The sequence below is a fragment of the Dendrobates tinctorius genome, unplaced genomic scaffold (genome assembly GCF_039654945.1).
Source record: "Dendrobates tinctorius isolate UK_male_01 unplaced genomic scaffold, ASM3965494v1 ptg000028l, whole genome shotgun sequence".
NCBI classification, from domain to species: domain Eukaryota; kingdom Metazoa; phylum Chordata; class Amphibia; order Anura; family Dendrobatidae; genus Dendrobates; species Dendrobates tinctorius.
In genome coordinates, this window is record NW_027361696.1 from 41,645,457 (window position 1) to 41,672,896 (window position 27,440).

The 27,440-nt window shown below is 43.2% G+C and overlaps 1 protein-coding gene across 3 annotated transcripts in view; it reads right to left on the reverse strand.

The window, feature by feature from the left end:
- Window positions 1-27,440, reverse strand: part of LOC141085327 (sialic acid-binding Ig-like lectin 13) — a 186,398-nt gene that overhangs the window by 53,742 nt on the left and 105,216 nt on the right. For all 3 annotated transcript variants that reach the window (XM_073570612.1, XM_073570613.1, XM_073570611.1), the window contains exons 2-5: window positions 24,866-24,984; window positions 12,684-13,031; window positions 7,196-7,489; window positions 3,581-3,610 (exon numbers count right to left, since the gene is read on the reverse strand). In XM_073570612.1, coding sequence (XP_073426713.1) covers window positions 3,581-3,610; window positions 7,196-7,489; window positions 12,684-13,031; window positions 24,866-24,926 — 733 coding nt within the window. In that variant the 5' untranslated portion in view covers window positions 24,927-24,984. The remainder of the gene's footprint in view (window positions 1-3,580; window positions 3,611-7,195; window positions 7,490-12,683; window positions 13,032-24,865; window positions 24,985-27,440) is intronic.

Below are 27,440 nucleotides of genomic sequence, written 5' to 3' on the forward strand. Positions count from 1 at the left end.
GAGTAAAGCAGCGCAGCAACGTTAGGGTCAAAGTGGTGGATACACCACTTCAAGGACAATTGCTACCTAATAGCCCAAAAATCTTCACTAGAAATGTCGTTTACAAAAATGTCTTACTTTAAACTATTTAAGTTGGTCCTGGAATTGATAGATATATAGATATATAAATAATAGTTATATTCTAAATAGATATAGATAATAGACTTCTAAGACTTCTATACATAGCTTGATATATGTTATATATATAAATATTTTAAGCAGATAGATATATCTTACACTAATTATCTCTTTCACATATATGTCATAGACATATTTAAATCCATAAAAATATACATAGGTATAGGTATATATAGATTAAAAAAAAAAGGCAAAAACAAAAAAAAATTTAGGCAAACATACGTAGATTTCAACTACATAGCTAACACATACCTACATAACTTAGGTAATAATAATTAATTTTTTATTTATTAATAGGGTACTATTATTTCAATAGCACTTGACATACATCAGTAATACTGTCCCTCTTGAGGCTCACTATGTAAATATCCTATCCACATAAAAACATAGGTGTGATACATCTATCTACTATAATAAATGCGCTAAGCAGCTTCCGGGTTGTAACAACTTCCGTCCAGTTGTAACTGGTGATGTCACAGCACACCTCTTGCCATGTTAACCCTCAACACACCACTCCTCCTCAACACACACTCCTGTCACCTTTCACTATCTCCACTAACGTCCAGTCGCAGGATTTTAGAATACTCAGATGGCGTGGCCGCAAGAACATGTCGCCGGCGTGGACAACGTCGGGATTTAGGATGGCGCCGGTGGAAGAAGATGTCTGGGATCGTGGAGCAGTGACGATGACGGTGTGAGTATGAGAGATGGAGTGAGAGAAAGGGTCGTATGTGGAGTGAAAGAGTGAGTGGACGTGAGTGGAGATGGTGAAAGGTGAGAGGAGTGTGTGTTGAGGCGGTGTGGTGTGTTCAGGAGGAGTGTGTGTGTTGAGGGTTCACATGGCAAGAGATGCGTCACTATCCTCCCGATGCGATAGCATCGGGCCTTAATCTACTATAATAAATGCGCTAAGCAGCTTCCAGGTTGTAACAACTTCCGTCCAGTTGTAACTGGTGACGTCACAGCACACCTCATGCCATGTTAACCCTCAACACACCACTCCTCAACACACACTCCTCTCACCTTTCACTATCTCCACTAATGTCCACTCGCAGGATTTCAGAATACTCAAGATGGCATGGCCGCAAGAACATGTCGCCGGCGTGGACAATGTCGGGATCCAGGATGGCGCCAGCGGAAGAAGATGTCGGGGATCGTGGAGCAGCGACGATGACGGTGTGAGTATGAGAGACGGAGTGAGAGAAAGGGTCGTATGTGGAGTGAAAGAGTGAGTGGACGTGAGTGGAGATGGTGAAAGGTGAGAGGAGTGTGTGTTGAGGCGATGTGGTGTGTTGAGGAGGTGTGTGTGTGTTGAGGGTTAACATGGCAAGAGGTGTGTCACTATCCTCTCGATGCGATAGCATCGGGCCTTAATCTACTATAATAAATGTGCTAAGCAGCTTCCGGATTGTAACAACTTCCGTCCAGTTGTAACTGGTGATGTCACAGCACACCTCTTGCCATGTTAACCCTCAACACACCACTCCTCAACACACACTCCTCTCACCTTTCACTATCTCCACTAATGTCCACTCGCAGAATTTCAGAATACTCAAGATGGCATGGCCGCAAGAACATGTCGCCGGCGTGGACAACGTCGGGATCCAGGATGGCGCCGGCGGAAGAAGATGTCGGGGATCGTGGAGCAGCGACGATGACGGTGTGAGTATGAGAGACGGAGTGAGAGAAAGGGTCGTATGTGGAGTGAAAGAGTGAGTGGACGTGAGTGGAGATGGTGAAAGGTGAGAGGAGTGTGTGTTGAGGCGGTGTGGTGTGTTGAGGAGGACTGTGTGTTGAGGGTTCACATGGCAAGAGGTGTGTCACTATCCTCCTGATGCGATAGCATCGCGCCTTAATCTACTATAATAAATGCGCTAAGCAGCTTCCGGGTTGTAACAACTTCCGTCCAGTTGTAACCGGTGACGTCACAGCACACCTCTTGCCATGTTAACCCTCAACACACCACTCCTCAACACACACTCCTCTCACCTTTCACTATCTCAACTAATGTCCACTCGCAGGATTTCAGAATACTCAAGATGGCATGGCCGCAAGAACATGTCGCCGGCGTGGACAACGTCGGGATCCAGGATGGCGCCGGCGGAAGAAGATGTCGGGGATCATGGAGCAGCGACGATGACAGTGTGAGTATGAGAGACGGAGTGAGAGAAAGGGTCGTATGTGGAGTGAAAGAGTGAGTGGATGTGAGTGGAGATGGTGAAAGGTGAGAGGAGTGTGTGTTGAGGAGGTGTGTGTGTATTGAGGGTTAACATGGCAAGAGGTGTGTCACTATCCTCTCGATGCGATAGCATCGGGCCTTAATCTACTATAATAAATGTGCTAAGCAGCTTCCGGATTGTAACAACTTCCGTCCAGTTGTAACTGGTGACGTCACAGCACACCTCTTGCCATGTTAACCCTCAACACACCACTCCTCAACACACACTCCTCTCACCTTTCACTATCTCCACTAATGTCCACTCGCAGAATTTCAGAATACTCAAGATGGCATGGCCGCAAGAACATGTCGCCGGCGTGGACAACGTTGGGATCCAGGATGGCGCCGGCGGAAGAAGATGTCGGGGATCGTGGAGCAGCGACGATGACGGTGTGAGTATGAGAGACGGAGTGAGAGAAAGGGTCGTATGTGGAGTGAAAGAGTGAGTGGACGTGAGTGGAGATGGTGAAAGGTGAGAGGAGTGTGTGTTGAGGCGCTGTGGTGTGTTGAGGAGGACTGTGTGTTGAGGGTTCACATGGCAAGAGGTGTGTCACTATCCTCCTGATGCGATAGCATCGCACCTTAATCTACTATAATAAATGCGCTAAGCAGCTTCCGGGTTGTAACAACTTCCGTCCAGTTGTAACCGGTGACGTCACAGCACACCTCTTGCCATGTTAACCCTCAACACACCACTCCTCAACACACACTCCTCTCACCTTTCACTATCTCCACTAATGTCCACTCGCAGGATTTCAGAATACTCAAGATGGCATGGCCGCAAGAACATGTCGCCGGCGTGGACAACGTCGGGATCCAGGATGGCGCCGGCGGAAGAAGATGTCGGGGATCATGGAGCAGCAACGATGACAGTGTGAGTATGAGAGACGGAGTGAGAGAAAGGGTCGTATGTGGAGTGAAAGAGTGAGTGGATGTGAGTGGAGATGGTGAAAGGTGAGAGGAGTGTGTGTTGAGGAGGTGTGTGTGTGTATTGAGGGTTAACATGGCAAGAGGTGTGTCACTATCCTCTCGATGCGATAGCATCGGGCCTTAATCTAGTTACTTATATTGTGGTTCAAGAGGAGGGCCCTACCGGGATGTCATTTTTAGTATACGATATACCCCCCAAATATTATTATTATTTTTTATATCACCACCAGGCATATTAGTGTAGAATATTGTTACCTTTAAAGGTGATGATCACATCTGGAGGATCTGCAAGATAAAGAATGAAAATAAAATTCATTGTTAGATTGGATAAAATAAGTTTATTTAACATAGTTACATAGGCTGAAAAAAGATTCAGGTCCATGAAGTTCAACCTTTCATTACATTGTTATACATTTCAAAAGGGGATGTTTTATAAGAAAATAACCTATTGTTTTACCAGTTTAAGACCAAATTATTTTCCACCTAATTTTTGTTATTTTTATATCTATCTATCTATGTATATATATATACAGTCATATGTAAAAGTTTGGGCACCCCTATTAATGTTAACCTTTTTTCTTTATAACAATTTTGTTTTTTGCAACAGGTATTTCAGTTTCATATATCTAATAACTGATGGACTCAGTTATATTTCTGGATTCAAATGAGGTTTATTGTACTAACAGAAAATGTGCAATCTGCATTTAAACAAAATTTGACCGGTGCAAAAGTATGGGCACCCTTATCATTTTCTTGATTTGAACACTCCTAACTACTTTTTACTGACTTCCTGAAGCATTAAATTGGTTTTGTAACCTTATTGAGCTTTGAACTTCATAGTCAGGTGTATCAAATCATGAGAAAAGGTATTTAAAGTGGCCACTTGCAAGTAGTTCTCCTATTTGATTCTCCTATGAAGAGTGGCATCATGGGCTCCTCAAAACAACTCTCGAATGATCTGAAAACAAAGATTATTCAACATAGCTTTTCAGGGGAAGGATACAAAAAGTTGTCTCAGAGATTTAACCTGTCAGTTTCCACTGTGAGGACCATAGTTAGGAAATGGAAGAACACAGGTACAGTTCTTGTTAAGCCCAGAAGTGGCAGGCCAAGGAAAATATCAGAAAGGCAGAGAAGAAGAATGGTGAGAACAGTCAAGGACAATCCACAGACCACCTCCAAAGACCTGCAGCATCATCTTGCTGCAGATGGTGTCACTGTGCATCGGTCAACAATACAGCGCATGCATAACGCCTTTTTGTATGACCAAACAACTCAATCTTTGTTTCAGCAGTCCACAGGACCTTCTTCCAAAATGTAACTGGCTTGTCCAAATGTGCTTTTGCAGACCTCAGGCGACTCTGTTTGTGGCGTGCTTGCAGAAACGGCTTCTTTCGCATCACTCTCCCATACAGCTTCTCCTTGTGCAAAGTGCGCTGTATTGTTGACCGATGCACAGTGACACCATCTGCAGCAAGATGATGCTGCAGGTCTTTGGAGGTGGTCTGTGGATTGTCCTTGACTGTTCTTACCATTCTTCTCTCTGCCTTTCTGATATTTTTCTTGGCCTGCCACTTCTGGGCTTAACAAGAACTGTACCTGTGTTCTTCCATTTCCTTACTATGTTCCTCACAGTGGAAACTGACAGGTTAAATCTCTGAGACAACTTTTTGTATCCTTCCCCTGAAAAGCTATGTTGAATAATCTTTGTTTTCAGATCATTTGAGAGTTGTTTTGAGGAGCCCATGATGCCACTCTTCATAGGAGAATCAAATAGGAGAACTACTTGCAAGTGGCCACCTTAAATACCTTTTCTCATGATTTGATACACCTGGCTATGAAGTTCAAAGCTCAATGAGGTTACAAAACCAATTTAGTGCTTCAGGAAGTCAGTAAAAAGTAGTTAGGAGTGTTCAAATCAAGAAAATGATAAGGGTGCCCATACTTTTGCACCGGTCAAATTTTGTTTAAATGCAGATTGCACATTTTCTGTTAGTACAATAAACCTCATTTGAATCCAGAAATATAACTGAGTCCATCAGTTATTAGATATATGAAACTGAAATACCTGTTGCAAAAAACAAAATTGTTATAAAGAAAAAAGGTTACCATTAATAGGGGTGCCCAAACTTTTACATATGACTGTATATATATTTTAACAGTGGGAGTGACCCCTGATGAAGCATGCGCTGCGAAATTCTTGCTGTATATACTTGTGCATTATTATTACTGGTATCATTCACCTTTTTTTTAATTTATAAACCTTTGTCATCTTCTCATCTTCTCTTTATGCCTGTCCATCATGTATGTGCCATCCTTTGGGGCCTTTTACTGCCATGAGTCCATGACCATTTTCTTTTTTTGTCTGGTGTTAAATTTTTATGGATTTCTTGAACTGTAATTTTTTGTATATTTTTATCTATTTTTTAACAAAGTCGTTCACTTTTGCAATAATGTATGGCCTTAGTCATGCTTCTTGTGTTAGGGTCTTTAATGATATCCTGCATGTTATCTTTACTCATACATGGGACTATGTCGATATCATTACTGGGAGAAAATGTACAAAATGAAAAAAAAAAAAACATTAAAATTAAATATACAATGTTTGGGCATTTTTCCCATTTTTTAAAAGGGAATTTATCAAATGAAAATTAATTAAATCAGGTTTTATATGTGTGCTTTTTTTAAAGAATACTTTTAGATATTTTTTTTCTCAATCTGGCCACAGGGACCACAACAAGGCTTCTTATTAGTAGAGGTAGGATGACAATGACAAGTAATACTTCTAGACACAACTAATAACACAGGATCAACCATTCACGTAGACAACATCACAGATGACTTCTTCACCCTCCCGTCACATAGACGTTTGCACATGCTCATTAGATGCTTCAATGCAAAAGATAGTCTATTGCTGCAAATGTGCATGCGAATGTCCTGAAACAAAAGGGAGAATGAGTCTAAACTATCCCCAGTGTTCATTGTAATATAATGAAAAATTGCCAACATTTTTTAAAGAATGCAATTTCCTTTTCAACTGTTTGATAGTTTTCTAATGACACATTGGCCTTTCAAAACACAAACTGCTGCTAAAATACAGTTGGAAATGTGTCGCCCTTTCATAAATCATTCTTACAGAGTAATATGTGGACTGGACCAATGTTCTAACATATTGGGTAGTAAAAGTATAATTGTTGACACCTTCTGTGCACTTTTTTTCTTTATAAAAAAAAAACAACTTAAATGTGTGTATTTTTGGATAAAACTAATTTTGCAATTAGGTTCTTTAAAAAATGTGCTGTTTGCCTTTTATAGCTTTTGTGTTACACTCTATTGCTGCATGCAGAATGAGTTAACTGAGGATCTGTCAGTGAGCTCCTACTGAAAGGAAAGCTTATAACTCATACATTCCTTTGCATGAGCTTTTTTCAGCATATTTATAACCACAGAAAAATTGGGCAGAACTTTGTGCTCATAAGTCAGGTGACAGGAGCACAGAAAAACTCTCCTGTTATATCAAATTGACTAATCGATTCTCTGTTAACTCATTCTACAGCAAGCAATAGAAACTGCAACACAGAAGCTATAATAGGCTCACTCTAACCTGTTCAGAGGTAGACTGTGCATGGAAAGTGGTATAACTCCTCCTGCTGGTTCTTATGCTTGATTACATTTTTTGCTGATGTTAACCAGTAGGAGGCGCTATTTCCTATGTAGTATTCTGGTAGTTATGCCTGGCGCAGACTTCAGATAGGCTTGCGAGAGACTTTTAGGAAAATAATTCACTATACATAGGACTGATGCTCTTTATTGGAGTAAGTTTACATTAAGAATGATGACACTGGAGTAAAACTTTGCATGGAGACTTACACTCGACATTTAGTTTGATGGTCTGTTGTGTGACTGCTGTGTTAGAGAGGAAGGCGACCTTACACTCCAGTGATTTCCCATTGTCGATCCTTGCAGGTGTGAAGGTGAAGTTAGAGAAGTAAATGCTGGTGAGATTTGAGTAAGAATTGTTATAATTCAATGATTCTCCATATTGTCCGGTCCATGTGAAGCCAGGAGCCGTCCCAGCGCAGACACCAGGACTTCTGCAGGTGACAGTGGCTTCTTTACCGGCCACCAACGTCCCCACAGAGATCTCAGGTTTCTCTTTTAAGTCTAAAAAGAATTGCAGAAAAGGTGTTATTAGATTTAGGTTTTCAGATAATGATCAGCATATGAAAACTACTAAGCGGAGAGAATCACTCGGGGCTTTTCTCCCCATACTGAAAAGGGGAATCTATACGGGGAGAAAGTAGATCACAGCTGTGATGAAGAAACCTGCGGTGCGACTCGGCGGGCCCACAGGTCCTTGTGGCTGCACATGAGTAAGTCTGTGCCTGACTACTAGGTCCCTGCTAAGACTCTGACATTACTACTGCAACAGCTCTACTGCTACTAACCCGATGAAGACCATTACTTTGAATATACGGATCAGTGCCTGGTCTGCATTAACTGTACAAAGGGAGTTGAATAAAAAAAAAAAAGATTTATGAAATATCTAGTGATGGAACACAATAGACATTAGTCTTACTACTAGTGTTAATACTACCATGACGCTGGTATGTCTGTACTACTTCAACTATGGCATGCATTTTACTATTACAGCTACTACTACATGTAATATACTACTACTAATGCATGTACATTACTATTCACAATGGCCAGGATGAGGGGTAGGCAGGGTAGGCACCTACCTAGAGCGATACCTCTTGCCTAGTCAAGGGGGGCGCACATTAGGGAATTGACATGGCTGAATGTGTTCGCATCCCGATCGTCAATGTGCTGAACGCCTGCGGCCGAGGGAAGATGCCGGGCGGCCGCAGGCATTCAGCACATTGATGACTGGCATTCGAACACACAGGGGAGTAGTAGCAGTCACTGGCACCACTCACCCCTCTCTCTGCCAGCATCCCGGCCGTCTCTCCCTCCTAGCACTTAATTGTATTTGCATGTGTTTGATGAGAATACAATTGCTGTGAGCGTTACCTGGGACCGGAGCAAGCTGTAATTAGCTTCCTATTAGTTACTATCAAAGCATGTACTATACTGCTACATGTATTGCAACACCAACACTACTGCTACTATTACTACTACATGTACACCACTACTATGTCGTACTTTACTAATACTACTACTACTGCATGTACAATACTACTGCTACTACCAACACTACTATTAATTCATGTACTATACTACTACTACTGCATGTACAATACTACTACATGTATAACACCACCACTACTACCACTATTACTACTACATGTACACCAATACTATGTTGTACTTTACTAATAATACTACTTCTACTACCACCAACACTACTAATAATGCATGTACTATACTACGACTACTGCATGTACAATACTACTACATGTATTACATCACCACTATTACTACTATTACTGCTACATGTACACCACTAGTATGTCATCCTTTACTATTGCTACAACTAATGCATGTTCTATACTACTACCAACACTACTACTAATGCATGTACAATACTGCTACTACTACCAACACTACTATTAATGCATGTACTATTCTACTACATGTATAACACCACTACTACTACTACATGTACACCACTACTATGTTACACTTTAATACTACTACTACTACTCCATGTACAATACTACTACTATTAATGCATGTACTATACTACTACTACTACATGTACAATACTACTACATGTATTACACCACCACCAGTAATACTACTATTACTACTGCATAACCAACACAAACCCAATAAATAATCACGGCAAAAACTCAAGATACAAATCATAAACCACAAAAATAAGTATAAATTGCCATAAATACAAATTTTATTGAATGCAAAAGCATAACAAATGAATAGATAAAAATTACAAAAATGGGTCACTGCTATCCAAAGAGGGAGCCATATTGCACACGTGCCCGAATGAACATATACAAGTAAAGATACAAATCAATTATAGTTATTAATCATGGAATGGCATAAAATATGCTGCACTCAAACTAGCAACCATTATCAGAATAAGAACAGCGCAAATGCATCTGAACTCACAGTGCTTTCCACAGTGGGAATGAACATAGCCAATCCATGATTACATATCAAATACTAGGAGCGCCCAGAACACAAGCGCTATAATGGAAAAACAATATAAATGCATACGAACAGTCCAGAAGAGGGCACTTACAAGATATAAGTAATGGCGCTGGCTACCCCCTAGGTACTATGTTGTACTTTACTAATAATACTACTACTACTACCAACACTACTAATAATGCATGTACTATACTACTACTACTGCATGTACAATACTACTACATGTATTACATCACCACTATTACTACTATTACTGCTACATGTACACCACTAGTATGTCATCCTTTACTATTGCTACAACTAATGCATGTTCTATACTACTACCAACACTACTACTAATGCATGTACAATACTGCTACTACTACCAACACTACTATTAATGCATGTACTATTCTACTACATGTATAACACCACCACTACTACTACTACTACTACTACATGTACACCACTACTATGTTACACTTTAATACTACTACTCCATGTACAATACTACTACTATTAATGCATGTACTATACTACTACTACTACTACTACATGTACAATACTACTACATGTATTACACCACCACCAGTAATACTACTATTACTACTGCATGTACACCACTGCTCTGTCGAACTCTACTACTACTGCATGCACAATACTGCTACATGTATTACACCACCACCACTACTACTACTACTATTACTACTACATGTTCACCACTACTATGTCGAACTCTACTACTACTGTATGTACAATACTACTACATGTATTACATCACCACCACTATTACTACTATTACTGCTACATGTACACCACTAGTATGTCATCCTTTACTATTGCTACAACTACTGCATGTTCTATACTACTACCAGCACTACTATTAATGCATGTACTATACTACTACTACTGCATGTACAATACTACTACATGTATAACACCACTACTACTACTATTACTGCTACATGTACACCACTACTATGTCGAACTCTACTACTACTGCATGTACAATACTACTACATGTACAGTATTACATCACCACCACTGTTACTACTATTACTGCTACATGTACACCACTAGTATGCCATCCTTTACTATTGCTACAACTACTGCATGTTCTATACTACCAATACTACTATTAATGCATGTACTATACTACTACTACTGCATGTACAATACTACTACATGTATAACATCACCACTACTACTACTATTAATACTACATGTACACCACTACTATGTTGCACTTTAATAATGCTACTATTACTGCATGTACAATACTACTACTACTACGAACACTACTATTAATGCATGTACTATACTACTGCTACTGCATGTACAATACTACTACTACTACCACCAACAACACTACTATTAATGCATTTACTATACTACTACTGCATGTACAATACTACTACATGTGTAACACCACCACTACTACTATAACTACTACATGTACACCACTACTATGTTATACTTCAATAATACTACGAATGCTACTACTAATGCATGTACAATACTGCTACTACTACCAACACTACTATTAATGCATGTACTATTCTACTACTTGTATAACATCACTACTACTACATGTACACCACTACTATGTTACACTTTAATAATAGTACTACTACTCCATGTACAATACTACTACTATTAATGCATGTACTATACTACTACTGCATGTACAATGCTACTACATGTATTACACCACCACCAGTAATACTACTATTACTACTACATGTACACCACTGCTCTGTCGAACTCTACTACTATATGTACAATACTGCTACATGTATTACACCACCACCACCACTACTACTATTACTACTACATGTGCACCACTACTATGTCGAACTCTACTACTACTGCATGTACAATACTACTACATGTATTTCACCACCACCATTACTACTATTACTGCTACATGTACACCACTACTATGTTGTGCTTTACTATTGCTACTACTGCATGTACAATGCTACTACTACTACTACCAACACTACTTTTAAGGCATGTACTATATACTACTACATGTACTATACTACTACTGCATGTACAATATTACTACATGTATTACACCAGCAACACTACTACTACTACTACTATTACTACTACATGTACACCAATACTATGTAGCAATTCACTAATACTACTGCAACCTCTACACGTTTACTACTTCTACTACCCATCAAGAACAGCACAATATAGAGGCAGAGACCATAATTGTGTCACTTACTAGGCTACTTGGTGTAGTTTTGAAAAAGTCACAGCTTTATCAGCTGCAGATTTAGCAGTTTTCCAAATTCTGTGCTATGTATAACCCCGCCCACACCACTGATTGGCAGCTTTCTGCTCATGTGCAGTGTACACAGAAAGCTGCCAATCAGTGTTGGGGGTGGAGTTATACACAGCTGAAGAATATGAAGGACAACCTGACAGCAGGTTTACTAATGGTCTAAGGATTATCTCCTGCTGATATAACATTGATTGTATAAAAACTGCAGCAAGCAGCCTTGTAAATCACACATCACTGCAATAAGGATCTCTGTCTCTACATCATGCTGTGCTCAGGATATGTGACAAAATCCTGATGACAGATCATTCAGAGAAGAATTCAGCTCTGTTACATCTTTATGTTGTGATATAAAGGGGTTTTCGCCAACATTCACAGTTTAGCTCATTAAGTCAAAGTGGAATGTAACAAAAAAAAAAAAAAAGCTGAACTCATTTCCCCAAGAGCTGCCCTACTACACGATTGCAGCAGTATCCCCCGCTAGAGGAGAACAGAATGTGATGGCTGCTACCAATCAGTGGTCACTGACGTACAGCACTGTCATCTCCCACTCCTTACCAGTTTCCTTGTACTAAACTAGTTTCCCCCCCTTTACTGGCCATTTAACCAGCCTCATATATTTGTACTCGTATTGTCATCGTGTCTTGGCAAACTGCAAAAAAATTAAGTGAATCATGGATGAGCGACTCAATGGGTGGATCTAGACTATCCTTGGTGCCACTAGCCAACCTGGAAATCCTGCCCTTTGGTCTGTGATTTCCCTTAAGCCACCCACATCCAGATGTAAATTTTGCTCTATTTCTATTCTCGTAAAGTCGGTTTCATGTGCGTTGCTGAATTGGTTGCGTTGGCCTGGACAGGTTGTGAAATGCGCCAGCACCGGTTCAGTATTCGATCAGCCATACATTTATGAATACATATTCAGTAATTCCAGTTTCTTCCACTTACCTGTCACCGTCACCTTGGGTGTAGTTCCATAATTGAAGTTATCTTTGGGTTTAACAGCTTCAAGTCTGAATTGATAATTTGCCTCATCGTTTTTCTCAACATCATTGATAATTAGGGAACAGTCTCCTTTGTTAACATCTCCAGTGAAAAAAATTCGACTTGATGGGTTGTTTTTAGTTGAAGCCACAATTTCTTTGGCTGCACCAGGGTTAATCCTGTACCAAAGACATTTATCTATAGATACATCACTGGGTTTGGTAAATGTACATGAAATATATGCACAGAGTCCATCTTGTGCCGTCACAGAGGGGGCATTCATAGAATACCCTTGAACTTTACAGCCAATATCTGCAGAGACAAAAGTGATACATGATCAATTATCTACAATTCTATGGAAGGACCCGCCATTATCCCTTGTTCGAAATCTGTCCACACAACTATTACACTCGTTGCATTTTTGTCCTCCATAGTGACCAACAGTCCTTAATTTGCCAGGGCTAGCCTGAATTTTTTGGAAATTTAGGCATTTACCTATTTCAATAACAGGCAGATTTAATAAATCCCTCACAAAAACTGGTCAGAATTGGTCAAAGGAAGATCTTATATGTCACAATTTTACGTAATGCTCTCAGTGCGAAAAACAAGATAGTCTCGTAGTTATGATACCTTTTAATATTTTTGGTATCCATTAAAAGGTATTATAACTAGAGTTGAGCGACTTTTGGTTTTTTAGGGTCGAGTTTCGTTTCGTGAAACCGGACTTTTCCAAAAGTCGGGTCGAGCAAGATCGTCCGATTATAGGGAAAAGTCGGGGTCGTCCCGAAACACGAAACCCAATGTAAGTCAATGGGGAATAAAAGTCGGCAGTGAGAGGAGGACAGGAAACACACCTACAGTGCCCATTTGAATGCCAAAAGCATCAATTCTTCTTACTTAAGCTTGTCAACCTTAATTAACTTCATAATACAAGTTACGCACTGAAAAATGGGGGTTATTTGGCTGAAGTTGTGGGGGGGTAGGGCTGGCTCCAGGTTTTCATGTGCCCTGGGCGAAAGAGCGCCCCTTTAACACATACCACAACTCATCATGCTCCGATACGGCAGAGAAATAGCGGTATAGTACAATGAAAACTACTTCACTTTTTACATCTCATGACGAGGCCCATCTATTTCTCCATACAGAATCATTGGTCCCATATAATGTTTGAAACAGTATATGATGAGCTCCACATAATGCTACAGTATATGTTGGTCCCCATGGATGAAGCTCCACTGTCTTATGGGCCCAAATAATGCTCCAAACATAATGGGCCCCATTTCTAATGCTCTAGTGTATAATGGGCCCTGTAAATGCTGCGCCAGTGTCTGATGTCCACCTTTGGAATGTTCCAGTGTATGGTGGGCCCCATCTATCATTCTCCAGAGTATAGTGCTCCCCAAAAATTGCTGTCCCAACATTGAAAACAATTAAATAAGTCTCCTCGCTAGGGAATCCCTGTACTTGTCTGGACTCCTCGTCGTCCCCATCTTCCATCTCACGGCACAGTATTTCAACTTTGCAAGTGCTGTGATCCTGAGCAAGCAGGGGGGGCCCACTCATTGGCGACGGCACTGGCACAGGGCCCCTGATAGTACGGTGGTGTGTCTGATGGCGGGTGGGCCGAACCTGCACTTTCATCTGCAGCTTCCTCTTTGTCACCGTGTAAGATGGAACTGTATATGGGAAGGGTAACCTGAGTTTCATCAGGGTCAGATTCAGGTCGTGTAGCGTGCGAGGGGAATGTAGTGGTCTGGGTCAATGTACCAGCAGATTCATCGAGCAGTGGCTGGGCATCAGTGCACTTGTGTCGCCCCCAGGAGTACGGTCGCCACAGTGGCATTACCTTCTTCCTAGGGAGTGTGATGTCATGCTTGGGAGCAACGAACGATCTCTCTAGCAGGTTAACTGATTGGGCGGCGTTATTCCCACGAGTCATGACCCTCCAAACAGCGTTCATGAAGGCAAAATGTTTGTTTTACGTGGGCAGTATGGTTGCAAAGCTGAACCTTAAAGGAATGTCGAGAAGGGCACCACCAGGAGTGGAGCCTACGGTTAAATTCGACTCCACCTGGGAAACCTCAACCATGCCAGCTACAGAACAGATGCACACATTGCAAGCTTAATTCCGTTAACGAACGAGACTCCGTCATGCCCCGCGGTCCGAGTCTGGCTTATTAGAGGGACACGTGAGGCTCTGGCACATGAGATTGGCCAATAACTGGTGTGTCATGCCCTTACATGTCCGTGGCTGCATGTGCGCTACACTGAAAAGGCCAGCGTTTGTCGCTTACAGGTGCAGATAACCCGCTGAACAACGTTAGTGATGGGGATCACTGATTACAATTATTACCCGCGAACAATGATTTCCCAGTAAGTGCAGGTCAACCGCAGTTCCGGAATTAGGCCTAACCGTCATTCCTGAAAAAATGAAAAACTTACGTGTGCAAACCACAGGTGCTGTAGCTTGCTTAACAGCTCGCCAGCCGTTCTCACGCCCAGTATGGATTGCACGTGATTGCACAAAGGTTAGAAAGGGTACCGTTTCCCCGAATAACATGTATGGATAGCGTACACATTCAAAATATATGTCTATACATCAGGAGGCAGGCTCAGACGGTGTTAGGCCCAGTATGGATTGCACGTGATTGCACAAAGGTTAGAAAGGGTACCGTATCTCCAGATAACATGTATGGATAGCGTACAGATTCAAAATATATGTCTATACATCAGGAGGCAGGCTCAGACGGTGTTAGGCCCAGTATGGATTGCACGTGATTGCACAAAGGTTAGAAAGGGTACCGTTTCCCCGGATAACATGTATGGATTGCGTACACATTCAAAATATATGTCTATACATCAGGAGGCAGGCTCAGACGGTGTTAGGCCCAGTATGGATTGCACGTGATTGCACAAAGGTTAGAAAGGGTACCGTTTCCCCGGATAACATGTATGGATAGCGTACACATTCAAAATATATGTCTATACATCAGGAGGCAGGCTCAGACGGTGTTAGGCCCAGTATGGATTGCACATGATTGCACAAAGGTTAGAAAGGGTATCGTATCCCCAGATAACATGTATGGATAGCGTACACATTCAAAATATATGTCTATACATCAGGAGGCAGGTTCAGATGGTGTTAGGCCCAGTATGGATTGCACAAAGGTTAGAAAGGGTACCGTATCCCCGGATAACATGTATGGATAGCGTACACATTCAAAATATATGTCTATACATCAGGAGGCAGGCTCAGTCGGTGTTAGGCCCAGTATGGATTGCACAAAGGTTAGAAAGGGTACCGTATCCCCAGATAACATGTATGAATAGTGTACACATTCAAAATATATGTCTATACATCAGGAGGCAGGCTCAGACGGTGTTAGGCCCAGTATGGATTGCACGTGATTGCACAAAGGTTAGAAAGGGTACCGTTTCCCCAGATAACATGTATGGATAGCGTACACATTCAAAATATATGTCTATACATCAGGAGGCAGGCTCAGACGGTGTTAGGCCCAGTATGGATTGCACGTGATTGCACAAAGGTTAGAAAGGGTACCGTATCTCCAGATAACATGTATGGATAGCGTACAGATTCAAAATATATGTCTATACATCAGGAGGCAGGCTCAGACGGTGTTAGGCCCAGTATGGATTGCACGTGATTGCACAAAGGTTAGAAAGGGTACCGTTTCCCCGGATAACATGTATGGATTGCGTACACATTCAAAATATATGTCTATACATCAGGAGGCAGGCTCAGACGGTGTTAGGCCCAGTATGGATTGCACGTGATTGCACAAAGGTTAGAAAGGGTACCGTTTCCCCGGACAACATGTATGGATAGCGTACAGATTCAAAATATATGTCTATACATCAGGAGGCAGGCTCAGACGGTGTTAGGCCCAGTATGGATTGCACATGATTGCACAAAGGTTAGAAAGGGTATCGTATCCCCAGATAACATGTATGGATAGCGTACACATTCAAAATATATGTCTATACATCAGGAGGCAGGTTCAGACGGTGTTAGGCCCAGTATGGATTGCACAAAGGTTAGAAAGGGTACCGTATCCCCGGATAACATGTATGGATAGCGTACACATTCAAAATATATGTCTATACATCAGGAGGCAGGCTCAGTCGGTGTTAGGCCCAGTATGGATTGCACAAAGGTTAGAAAGGGTACCGTATCCCCAGATAACATGTATGAATAGCGTACACATTCAAAATATATGTCTATACATCAGGAGGCAGGCTCAGACGGTGTTAGGCCCAGTATGGATTGCACGTGATTGCACAAAGGTTAGAAAGGGTACCGTTTCCCCAGATAACATGTATGGATAGCGTACACATTCAAAATATATGTCTATACATCAGGAGGCAGGCTCAGACGGTGTTAGGCCCAGTATGGATTGCACGTGATTGCACAAAGGTTAGAAAGGGTACCGTTTCCCCGGATAACATGTATGGATAGCGTACACATTCAAAATATATGTCTCAGGAGGCAGGCTCAGACGGTGTTAGGCCCAGTATGGATTGCACGTGATTGCACAAAGGTTAGAAAGGGTACCGTTTCCCCGGATAACATGTATGGATACGTACACATTCAAAATATATGTCTATACATCAGGAGGCAGGCTCAGACGGTGTTAGGCCCAGTATGGATTGCACGTGATTGCACAAAGGTTAGAAAGGGTACCGTTTCCCCGGATAACATGCATGGATAGCGTAAACATTCAAAATATATGTCTATACATCAGGAGGCAGGCTCAGACGGTGTTAGGCCCAGTATGGATTGCACGTGATTGCACAAAGGTTAGAAAGGGTATCGTATCCCCAGATAACATGTATGGATAGCGTACACATTCAAATATATGTCTATACATCAGGAGGCAGGCTCAGACAGTGTTAGGCCCAGTATGGATTGCACAAAGGTTAGAAAGGGTACCGTATCCCCGGATAACATGTATGGATAGCGTACACATTCAAAATATATGTCTATACATCAGGAGGCAGGCTCAGACGGTGTTAGGCCCAGTGTGGATTGCACAAAGGTTAGAAAGGGTACCGTATCCACAGATAACATGTATGGATAGCGTACACATTCAAAATATATGTCTATACATCAGGAGTCAGGCTCAGACGGTGTTAGGCCCAGTATGGATTGCACGTGATTGCACAAAGGTTAGAAAGGGTACCGTATCCCCAGATAACATGTATGGATAGCGTACACATTCAAAATATATGTCTATACATCAGGAGGCAGGCTCAGACGGTGTCAGGCACAGTATGGATTTGACGGCCCAGACGACACAGCGGAGAAGCAGGGAGAGGTAAAGATTGCAAATGCTGGGGCCCTGCCCAAGCAAGGGGGGCCCACTCGTGGGCGTCGGTACTGGCACTGGGCCCCTCATAGTACGGCGGTGTGTCTGTCAGCGGGTGTGCACCACCACCATCAGAGACACTTGATTGCACTATGAAGGACCCTGTGCCAGTGCCCACGCCCAAGAGTCGGCCTACCCACCTGTCCAGGGCAACGGCACTCGCACGGTGTCTTGCGCTAGGTGGTGACCCCGGCCATGGGGGGGGGGAGGCAGCACAGTTAGGGAGTTTTAGAAAGTGGCATATGTTGATGTTGGACATTCAGCTGATGCAAAAGGTGAAATAGGTCAAGTCCCAGGAAGAGGTGGACCAAAGCAAGCCATTTTTCTGTCACCCTATGTGTCATCAGGGGAAGGTGGGACAAAATCCTTGGAAACCCATGCGTGGTTCATTTTAATGAAGGTTAGATCATCCACATTTTGGGTTGACAGACGGGTCCTTTTTTCTGTCAGGATTGATCCAGCTGCACTGAAGACTCTTTCCGATAGCACACTTGCAGCTGGGCAAGCGAGCTCCTGTAAGGCATATTGGGCCAATTCAGGCCAGGTGTCCAGTTTAGCGGCCCAATAGTCAAAGGGGAATGACCTGTGTGGGAGAACATCGATATGGGAGGAAAAGTAGTTTGTAACCATAGTTGACAACTGCTGTCTCCTGTCACTTTCCATCGATGCAGTATTACCAGTTGTGTGAGCGGTACTTGAAAAATCAGTCCACAACATTGTCATGAAACCCCTGTCTCCAACGCCACTTCTGCTGTGTGCACCACGAACACCTCTGCCAAGCTGCCCCCGGCCCGTACGGCTCGTGTGAGAACCAGCACCGCTGCTGTGTGCTGGGAATGCCTCAAGCAACCGATTTACCAGAGTTGCTTGTTTATTAGCCAATATTAGGTCAAGGTTCTCCTGTGGCATGATGTTTTGTAATTTGCCTGTATAGCGTGGATCCAGGATGCTGGCCAACCAGTAGTCGTCATTGTTCATCATTTTGGCAATGCGGGGGTCCCTTTTTAGGATCTGCAAGGCATAATCTGACATGTGGGCCAATGTTCCCGGTGTCAATGATGCACTGCGAGTGCTGGTTGGAGGAGCACTTTCTGGCAAATCCACATCCCTCCAGTCACGCACAAACCCTGTACCAGACCTTGCCACGCCAACATTTTCACTTGCCCCACGAGATGCATCCTCCTCCCCTAAGTAATCATCCCCATCATCATCCTCCTCTTCCTCTTCTTCCTCCACCTCGTCCAGGAGAGGTCCCTGAGCAGACAATGGCTGAATGTCATCAAGGATTCCCTCCTCCTCTTCCTCCTCATCAACATTGGCTGTAGAAGCCTGCTCCTTAAGGTGCATCAAAGTTTGCATGAGCAGACGCATAAGTGGGATGCTCATGCTTAGGATGGCGTCGTCTGCACTTACCAGCCATGTGCATTCCTCAAAACACTGAAGGACTTTACAGAGGTCTTTCTGCTTCGACCACTGCACACCGGTCAACTCCATGTCTGCTCTCAAAATGCCTGGCCGTGTATCCTCCCACAAATGCATTATGGCCTGCCTCTGCTCGCACAGCCACTCCACCATGTGCAGGGTGGAGTTCAACCTTGTTGCAATGTCGATAATGAGGCGGTGGTTGGGAAGGTGGAGCAATCGCTGCAGCTTCTGCATACGAACGGAGTGTACAGGAGACTGGCGGATGTGCGCCCACAGTCTTCGCACCTTCTGGAGCAGGGCTGTTAACTCCGGATAATTTTTGAGGAAGCACTGCACCACCAGGTTCAAGGTGTGAGCCAAGCAAGGTATGTGGCTGAGTTTTGAAAGGGCTATGGCTGCCACAAAATTACGCCCGTTATCACTAACTACCTTGCCTGCCTCAAGATGTACACTGCCCAGCCATGACTCAGTTTGTCGCTAAAAGTACTCGGCCAGCACCTCGGCGGTGTGTCTGTCGCCCAAACACATCATCTGCAACACTGCCTGCTGACGCTTTCCACTAGCTGCTCGATAGGGGGACACCTCGTGTGCAACAGTGGCAGCTGCAGATGGAGTGCTCATACGACTGCGCTCTGTGGACGAGCTTTCGCTTCTGGAGGAGGAGGAGGGTCGAACGCCTACAGCCAACTGTTTCCTATACCGTGGGCTAGGCAGCACTGTCCCACCACCGCTGTCCCCTGTGGACCCTGCATCCACCACATTAACCCAGTGCGCAGTGATGGACACGTAACGGCCCTGGCCATGCCGACTGGACCATGCATCAGTTGTGAGGTGCACCTTTCCGCTCACTGACTGCTTGAGTGCATGGACAATGCGGTCTTTCACATGATGGTGGAGGGCTGGGATGGCTTTGCGAGAGAAGTGGCGACTGGGTAGGTCATAGCGTGGTACTGCATAGGCCATGAGTTCGCGGAAAGCTGCGCTTTCCACCAACCGAAAGGGCATCATCTCATACGAGATTAGTTTGGCAATGTGGGCGTTCAAACCCAGTGTACGCGGATGAGAGACTGAGTACTTTCTTGACCTACTCATAGTGTCTGGGAGGGTGAGCTGGACTTGAGAGCTGCATATGGTGGAAGTAGCGGTGGACAGGGCGGACTGAGAGAGGGTTGATGATGGTGATGGAGTTGGTGTTCTTTCTGATGGCCTAGAATCAGTCTTTCGCTGATATAACAGTGGGATTCCCTGACTGCTGTGGCCTTGCAACGACACCTCAACATTTGCTGCTGTGCTAACCGGTGGGCTTACAGTGGGGGAAACAATGTAGCGTTGCTGACTACCTTCGTTGTGATCAGTTGCACATGTGGCACTTGAGGTTTGGTGTTGTGTCCACGCTTGCAAGTGCATGCTGGTTAAATGTCTAAGCATGCAACTGGTATTCAAATTTTTCAGATTTTTCCCTCGGCTAAAGGTCTTTGCGCACTTCTTACAGATAACCTTGGCCTCATCATGAGGATTTTGTTCAAAAAAGTGCCACACTGCACTCTTCCTACTTTGGCAGACATTTTGCGGCCTAGCACACTGTGATCTTTTGACCCTCTGGACAAGCTGTCCAGCAACTTTTTTGATGTTTGGAACCTGTCTTTGGAGTGCTCTGGGCCTGCCAGATAACAGCTGTTGCGATGTCGATGTCTGCTGTGGATGCTCCTCATCTGAGCTATTGGAAGCAGCACCCTCTTCCCCCAATGGATGCCAATCTGGGTCAACAACTGGGTCATCCATCACCTCCTCTTCTATGTCATGTGCACCTTCCTCTGTGTCACCGTGTATGGTGGTATAGTGTGCGGGAAGGGGCACCTGAGTCTCATCAGGGTCAGAATCTGGCTCTGTACACTGCGAGGACAATGTAGTGCTCTGAGTGAATGTACCAGCAGAATCATCTATCAGCGGCTGTGCATCAGTGCACTCCATGTCAGATTCATCTTGGCCTGGGTAATTCACCATTTCACTTGTTAATCCAGGCATGGTATGTGAAAACAGCTCCATGGAGTAATCAGTAGTATGGCCTGCGTCATCCTTCAATCTTGGTTGGGGTGAAGGACACAAGGAAAGGTGTGGTTCATGAACATGAGCCTCCAATGACGACTCAGTGCTTTTACTTTTTACAACTGAAGAGGAGGCGATAGAGCTGGAGGCTGAGTCAGCAATGTAAGACAAAACTTTTTCCTGATGCTCTTGCTTTAAAAGCGGTTTGCCAACTCCTAGAAAACTAAGCCTTCGAGGCCTTATGTAGCCAGACGATGACGCAGGCTCAACACCTCCTGCATTCGGTCCTATTTTGCTCTTGCCACTACCATCAGATCCACCACCAACACCATCATTACCAGCTGCCAACCCCCGCCCAATTCCACGGCCTCTTCCACCAGCCTTCCTCATTTTTGGTAGAAATGTAGACAAAATCCAACAAACTATATAGTAATGTAAAACAAGGTACAAGGTGTCTATAGGACAGGGGAGATTTTGAATTTCTGCAGACACTTGTGGACACTGGACACTTTTGGATTGTGTGAGGCCCAATGAATATCTGAGCGCTATGTGACAGGCTCGATGGCACAGCTGTGACAAAAGTTACGAGAGGATAAGGGAGATTTTGAATTTCTGCAGACACTTGTGGACACTGGACACTTTTGGATTGTGTGAGGCCCAATGAATATCTGAGCGCTATGTGACAGGCTCGATGGCACAGCTGTGACCAAAGTGACTAGAGGATAAGGGAGATTTTGAATTTCTGCACACACTTGTGGACACTGGACACTTTTGGATTGTGTGAGGCCCAATGAATATCTGAGCGCTATGTGACAGGCTCGATGGCACAGCTGTGACCAAAGTGACTAGAGGATAAGTGAGATTTTGAATTTCAGCAGACACTTGTGGACACTGGACACTTTTGGATTGTGTGAGGCCCAATGAATATCACAGCGCTATGTCACAGGCAGAAATTGGCTAGTGTATCACAAACTACAAGGTGTATGTAGAATTGGGCAGAATAGGAATCTCCCTAGAGTGCACGTCTGTAAGAACGGAACATGTCCTCGTTTTATTCTCACAGAGTGACACACTGATAGCTTCACTGTGGCTGTGATAACAGCCGTTACACGGTACTGTGTGAGGAGAGTACACCGCTGTATGGTGTGAAAAAATGCACGCTCAGTACCTCAGCAGGACAAAAAATTGGGATTGCTTTTAAAAAAGCAGTTTGCGGAGCAGTGGGTAAACAGCAATGCAGGAATGTCAGGAAGCCTTAGAAGGCAGCCCAACAACCAACACCACTGATACACCACTATATAGCCTCCCCTTGCACTGCACACACAGTGACTGATGTGTTGTACAGGCAAAATCGCTAGCAGCAGAAGCAGTTTTTTTTTCTTCTCAGCAGGACAAAAAATTGGGATTGCTTTTAAAAAAGCAGTTTGCGGAGCAGTGGGTAAACAGCTATGCAGGAATGTCAGGAAGCCTTAGAAGGCAGCCCAACAACCAACACCACTGATACACCACTATATAGCCTCCCCTTGCACTGCACACACAGTGACTGGTGTGTTGTACAGGCAAAATCGCTAGCAGCAGAAGCAGTTTTTGGTGTCTTCTTCCCTGCCTAACGCTCTCCCTACAAAATCATCATCAGCAGCAGCTCTCCCTATTCTGAGATCAGCATGAGTAACATGGCGGTCGGCGTGCACGCCCTTTTATACCCACTGTGACGCCCCCCAAAGCAAGCCAATCACTTGCATGCCCTTCTGAAAGATGGTGGTGACCCGTGCCTATGTCATCACGTTGCCCTCAGTGTCCGTGGATCCTGATTGGCTGAAAAAGAGCGCAAAACAAACTTTTGAAACGCGACTTTGGCGCGTAAGTCGCCGACCTCGTGGCCGACCTCATCCTAGGGACGGGTTTCGTTTCATGAAACCCGACTTTGCCAAAAGTCGGCGACTTTTGACATTTTTCGACCCGTTTCGCTCAACTCTAATTATAACTACAAGATGATCTTGTTTTTTAGACTGAGAGCATTATGTTTTCAATTGGCTAACACAGTACCAAACCCCTTCTTTTCTATTTTATGTGTTACGGTATGTGTTAAAGGGGCCCACTGAGATTCTTTCGCCTAGGGTCTACGAAAACCTGGAGCCGGCCCTGCCCAGCACCCCTGCCGATCAGTTATTATTGGTGTCGGTGTTGGTCGCCGCTGGACGGAAGCTCTCGCTTGTAGAGCTGACTGTCTTCTGGTAGTGGCCACCGCAGGGTACTACATATACATCTCCTATTCAAATCAAGAGGATACGGATGTGCAGTACCCTGCGGTGGCCACAATCAGAAGGTGGCCCGGTCCAGAACCGAGAACCTCTGGCCCACGGCCACCAACACCCACATCAATAATAACTGTTCAGCAGGGACCCCGGTCGATTAGACATTGATGACCTATCCTAAGGATAGGTCATAAGTAGTGGACAATCGCTTTAAGGTCCAGATGATGTCCTGTCTCGTTTGCTCTAATTCACTGAGACATAACCGTGTTTTGATCCCTATTACAAATCCCAGACCAGGCCCCTTAAAATAATATGAGGTTATTTGTTAGCAGAAAAAAAGAGAGCAGTAAATGCAGTAATGACACAGAAAAATCCGTCCATGGGGCTTCAGTATGTCAGGTACTACAGTTCAGCTCTGCTCACTTGAAAGAGCTACAGTACTATACACAACCACATCTGCTGTAGCGCTATGTAAATGTGCAGGGTCTTCTTGAGTCCAGTAAGCAATAATTACCCTTTGTTCTACTGATTTTATCTGCAGATTTGTTTTTTTTCCCTTCCATTTGCTGTGTTCTGTAAATGCAAATCTTCTCTCTCCTCATTTGCAGAATAGGCAGGCTCAATCATGTGTGATATCAGAGATGTGCTATGGTTAGATGGCTTTCTGATGACTTCCCCCACTCTATGATGGGGGAGCTTCAACTGCATCTCCCTCCTACCCCCTCCCTATCTCCTATCTAGTGTTATCTTAGAACTTTTCCAAACATTTACTGGGAACCCAGGGACAGAGAAAGGTGAACTATTAGTGTAGGAATATGACACTTTCAACTGATAAAGTGTATGATGGTTTTATGTATTTATGCTTGACCTGCACCATAGACAAGCTAACAATTACCCATAAATTTTATTTATCACATGTATAGACATGGTAAGGGATTTCAACAGAAAGCACATAGTGGCATGTCACAAGGTGCTACACCGGAGTTATAAATGGAGCAATATATAAGATCATGGTTTATGTAATACTTACTCCACATCTGTAATACCAGGAAGGTAAGAACCCAACAATACTCATGGCTGAACAACATCATCCTGGCATCCAGTCTTGTTTAGTAGTGATTCACTGCCACTCCATCGAGCACAACGTCACTGCCACAAAATATAGAAAGGTAACTCATAATAAAATAGGTGCAATACGGAAAACAATGTTAAAAAGTCATTACCCCCTACCATCCACTTGAGTTGTACTGCATCCATAGGACATCCCAAATAAGGACCAAGGATGGCATAACATCCAGGTGTTTAATTATTAAAGGGGTTGTCTTTATTAAATGGATAAAATTGCAAAGTATATGTAAGTATATCTCAGTTCTCAAAGCCTTCATATGATCAATGTTATAGCTTACTACTTGTTTTCAAGGCTAACAGCCACCTCTGTAGTTAGAGTGGTGGCCGTTTCCTAGGCAAGAAGTGTGTGTTTGCAGGCAATTTGCTTTACATTTTGCGAGTGCTGAACTAAAGTTGGCCAGACTGATCTCCTCTGATGCTGCTGAATAAATAAAGTCAGAAATAAGTCACCTAGCCAGAATCCTACTCCACACTGATGAGGGGCAACACCCCGAAACAGCTGTCTGTGGATGGATACCTGGCCTTGGTATTTCCCTTGTCATATCTGTAAACTCGTAAAGTGCTGGATATTGACTTAAAGGGCCACTTAATATGGAGGTTTCCAAAAGGAGCCACCTCTTGGCTGGGTCCTTCCCTGGAAGAAGATCTGGCTAGTCCCGTGTTTGGGACTCTTAAATGAGGCTCCACGGACTTTATTTGCATATTCGTATTTCCCAGGGAGCATTGCACCTAGGATTTCACTGATTGAGCGCCTTTGCCAGCTGCCACAGTGTTTTCTTTGACTGGTCTCCCTGAGGTCAGTGATTGTTTCATGATGTCACTCACTAATAACAGGATGTGTTTAAAAATAGAGTAAAGGGTATCAAAGTATTACTTTTTCTAACATTCTGTGAGCACTGTGAGTAAAGTTTGTTAAGCAGAAATATCTCTTTTTTCTCTCATCTTGGGGGATGTGCACACGTCTGTTAGATGCAGGAGACGTTTCAAGGAAACACCCAAGGTTTATTTTCTAAAATGTCTTTACTGACGTCTTTTGCGACAACTTTTATTTTTTTTCTTAAATTCCATATATGATACAGTGGCGGTTTCCAAGCTAAAGCCACCAGAAAAATGGTCAGGTCACTTCTCTTAGGCATTTCACGGTGGTTAAAAGGATGTATTATGGTACATTCCTTGCAGTGTTTCTTTTTAGGCCGGGGTCACACTGGCGATTAAATCAGACGAATGCAATGCGATAAAAAAATCGCATTGCATTCGTCCTAATGTTATTCTATGGGGCAGCTTACATCATGCGATTTTTGATCGGATCCGATCCTTGGACCGAGACAATCGCAGCATGCTGCAATTGTCACCGATTTTCGGATCGGATTCGACAATGCAAGTCTATGGGGGCGAGAAAAAATGGGACTAAAAACGGACTAGATGTGTGACTTGCGATAAAATCGCACCCGGTGTCCTTTAGCAAAAGCCGGCAATTCTTCCAATACAGTAAAATCACAGAGACCGGCTAAATAAAGAATGAATAGATCTAGACACATATATATATATAAATATATTATACATGTCATAGAGACACATTTATATATATATTACAAATTCATACAGTTCATCATAGCAGAATAGCCGCAGAAACATTTGCCGGCTTTTGTATAATCATTCTCCTGCCCGACATGAAATGACACATGGTTTACATATAGTTAACCATTTCATTTCATGTTTTTTTTGTTATGTCTATCACTATTAATTAGATGAGGGTTTGTGGGTAAAATTTTGGACTTGTAGGGGTTAATTTAAGGGGTTAATTCATTGTATGAAATTACGGGGACTCCCTGCAGCCTCAGTGACGTCAGCGGGAGTCCTTGCAATTTCATACAACGAATTAACCCCTTAAATTAACCCCTACAAGTCCAAAATCTTACCCACAAACCCTCATCTAATTAATAGTGATAGACGTAACAAAAAAACCATGAAATGAAATGGTTAACTATATGTAAACCATGTGTCATTTCATGTCGGGCAGGAGAATAATTATACAAAAGCTGCAAATGTTCCTGCGGCTATTCTGCTATGATGAACTGTATGAATTTGTAATATATATATTAATGTATCTCTATGACATGTATAATATATATATATATGTATATATATATATATATATATATATATATATATGTGTGTGTGTCTAGATCTATTCATTCTTTGTGTGGGGAAACCAGTCATTGGACTCCATTATATGTCCATTTAGTTATCCTGCGAGAAAATCTCGCCAGACAGATGTCAAACGGATCCTTACATGTGATTAAAATCGCATCAATTAGGAAAATCGCATCAAAAATGGATCAATGGTTAAGATACCTTTGTGCGATTTCGGACCGTTAAAATGGGACCGTTTTTTTAATGGTTGTGTGTGACTCCAGCCTTAGAGCTTTTTCAGGTGGGTTCCAGGTGAATTCTGCCTGAAAAAGACATTGTGTGTA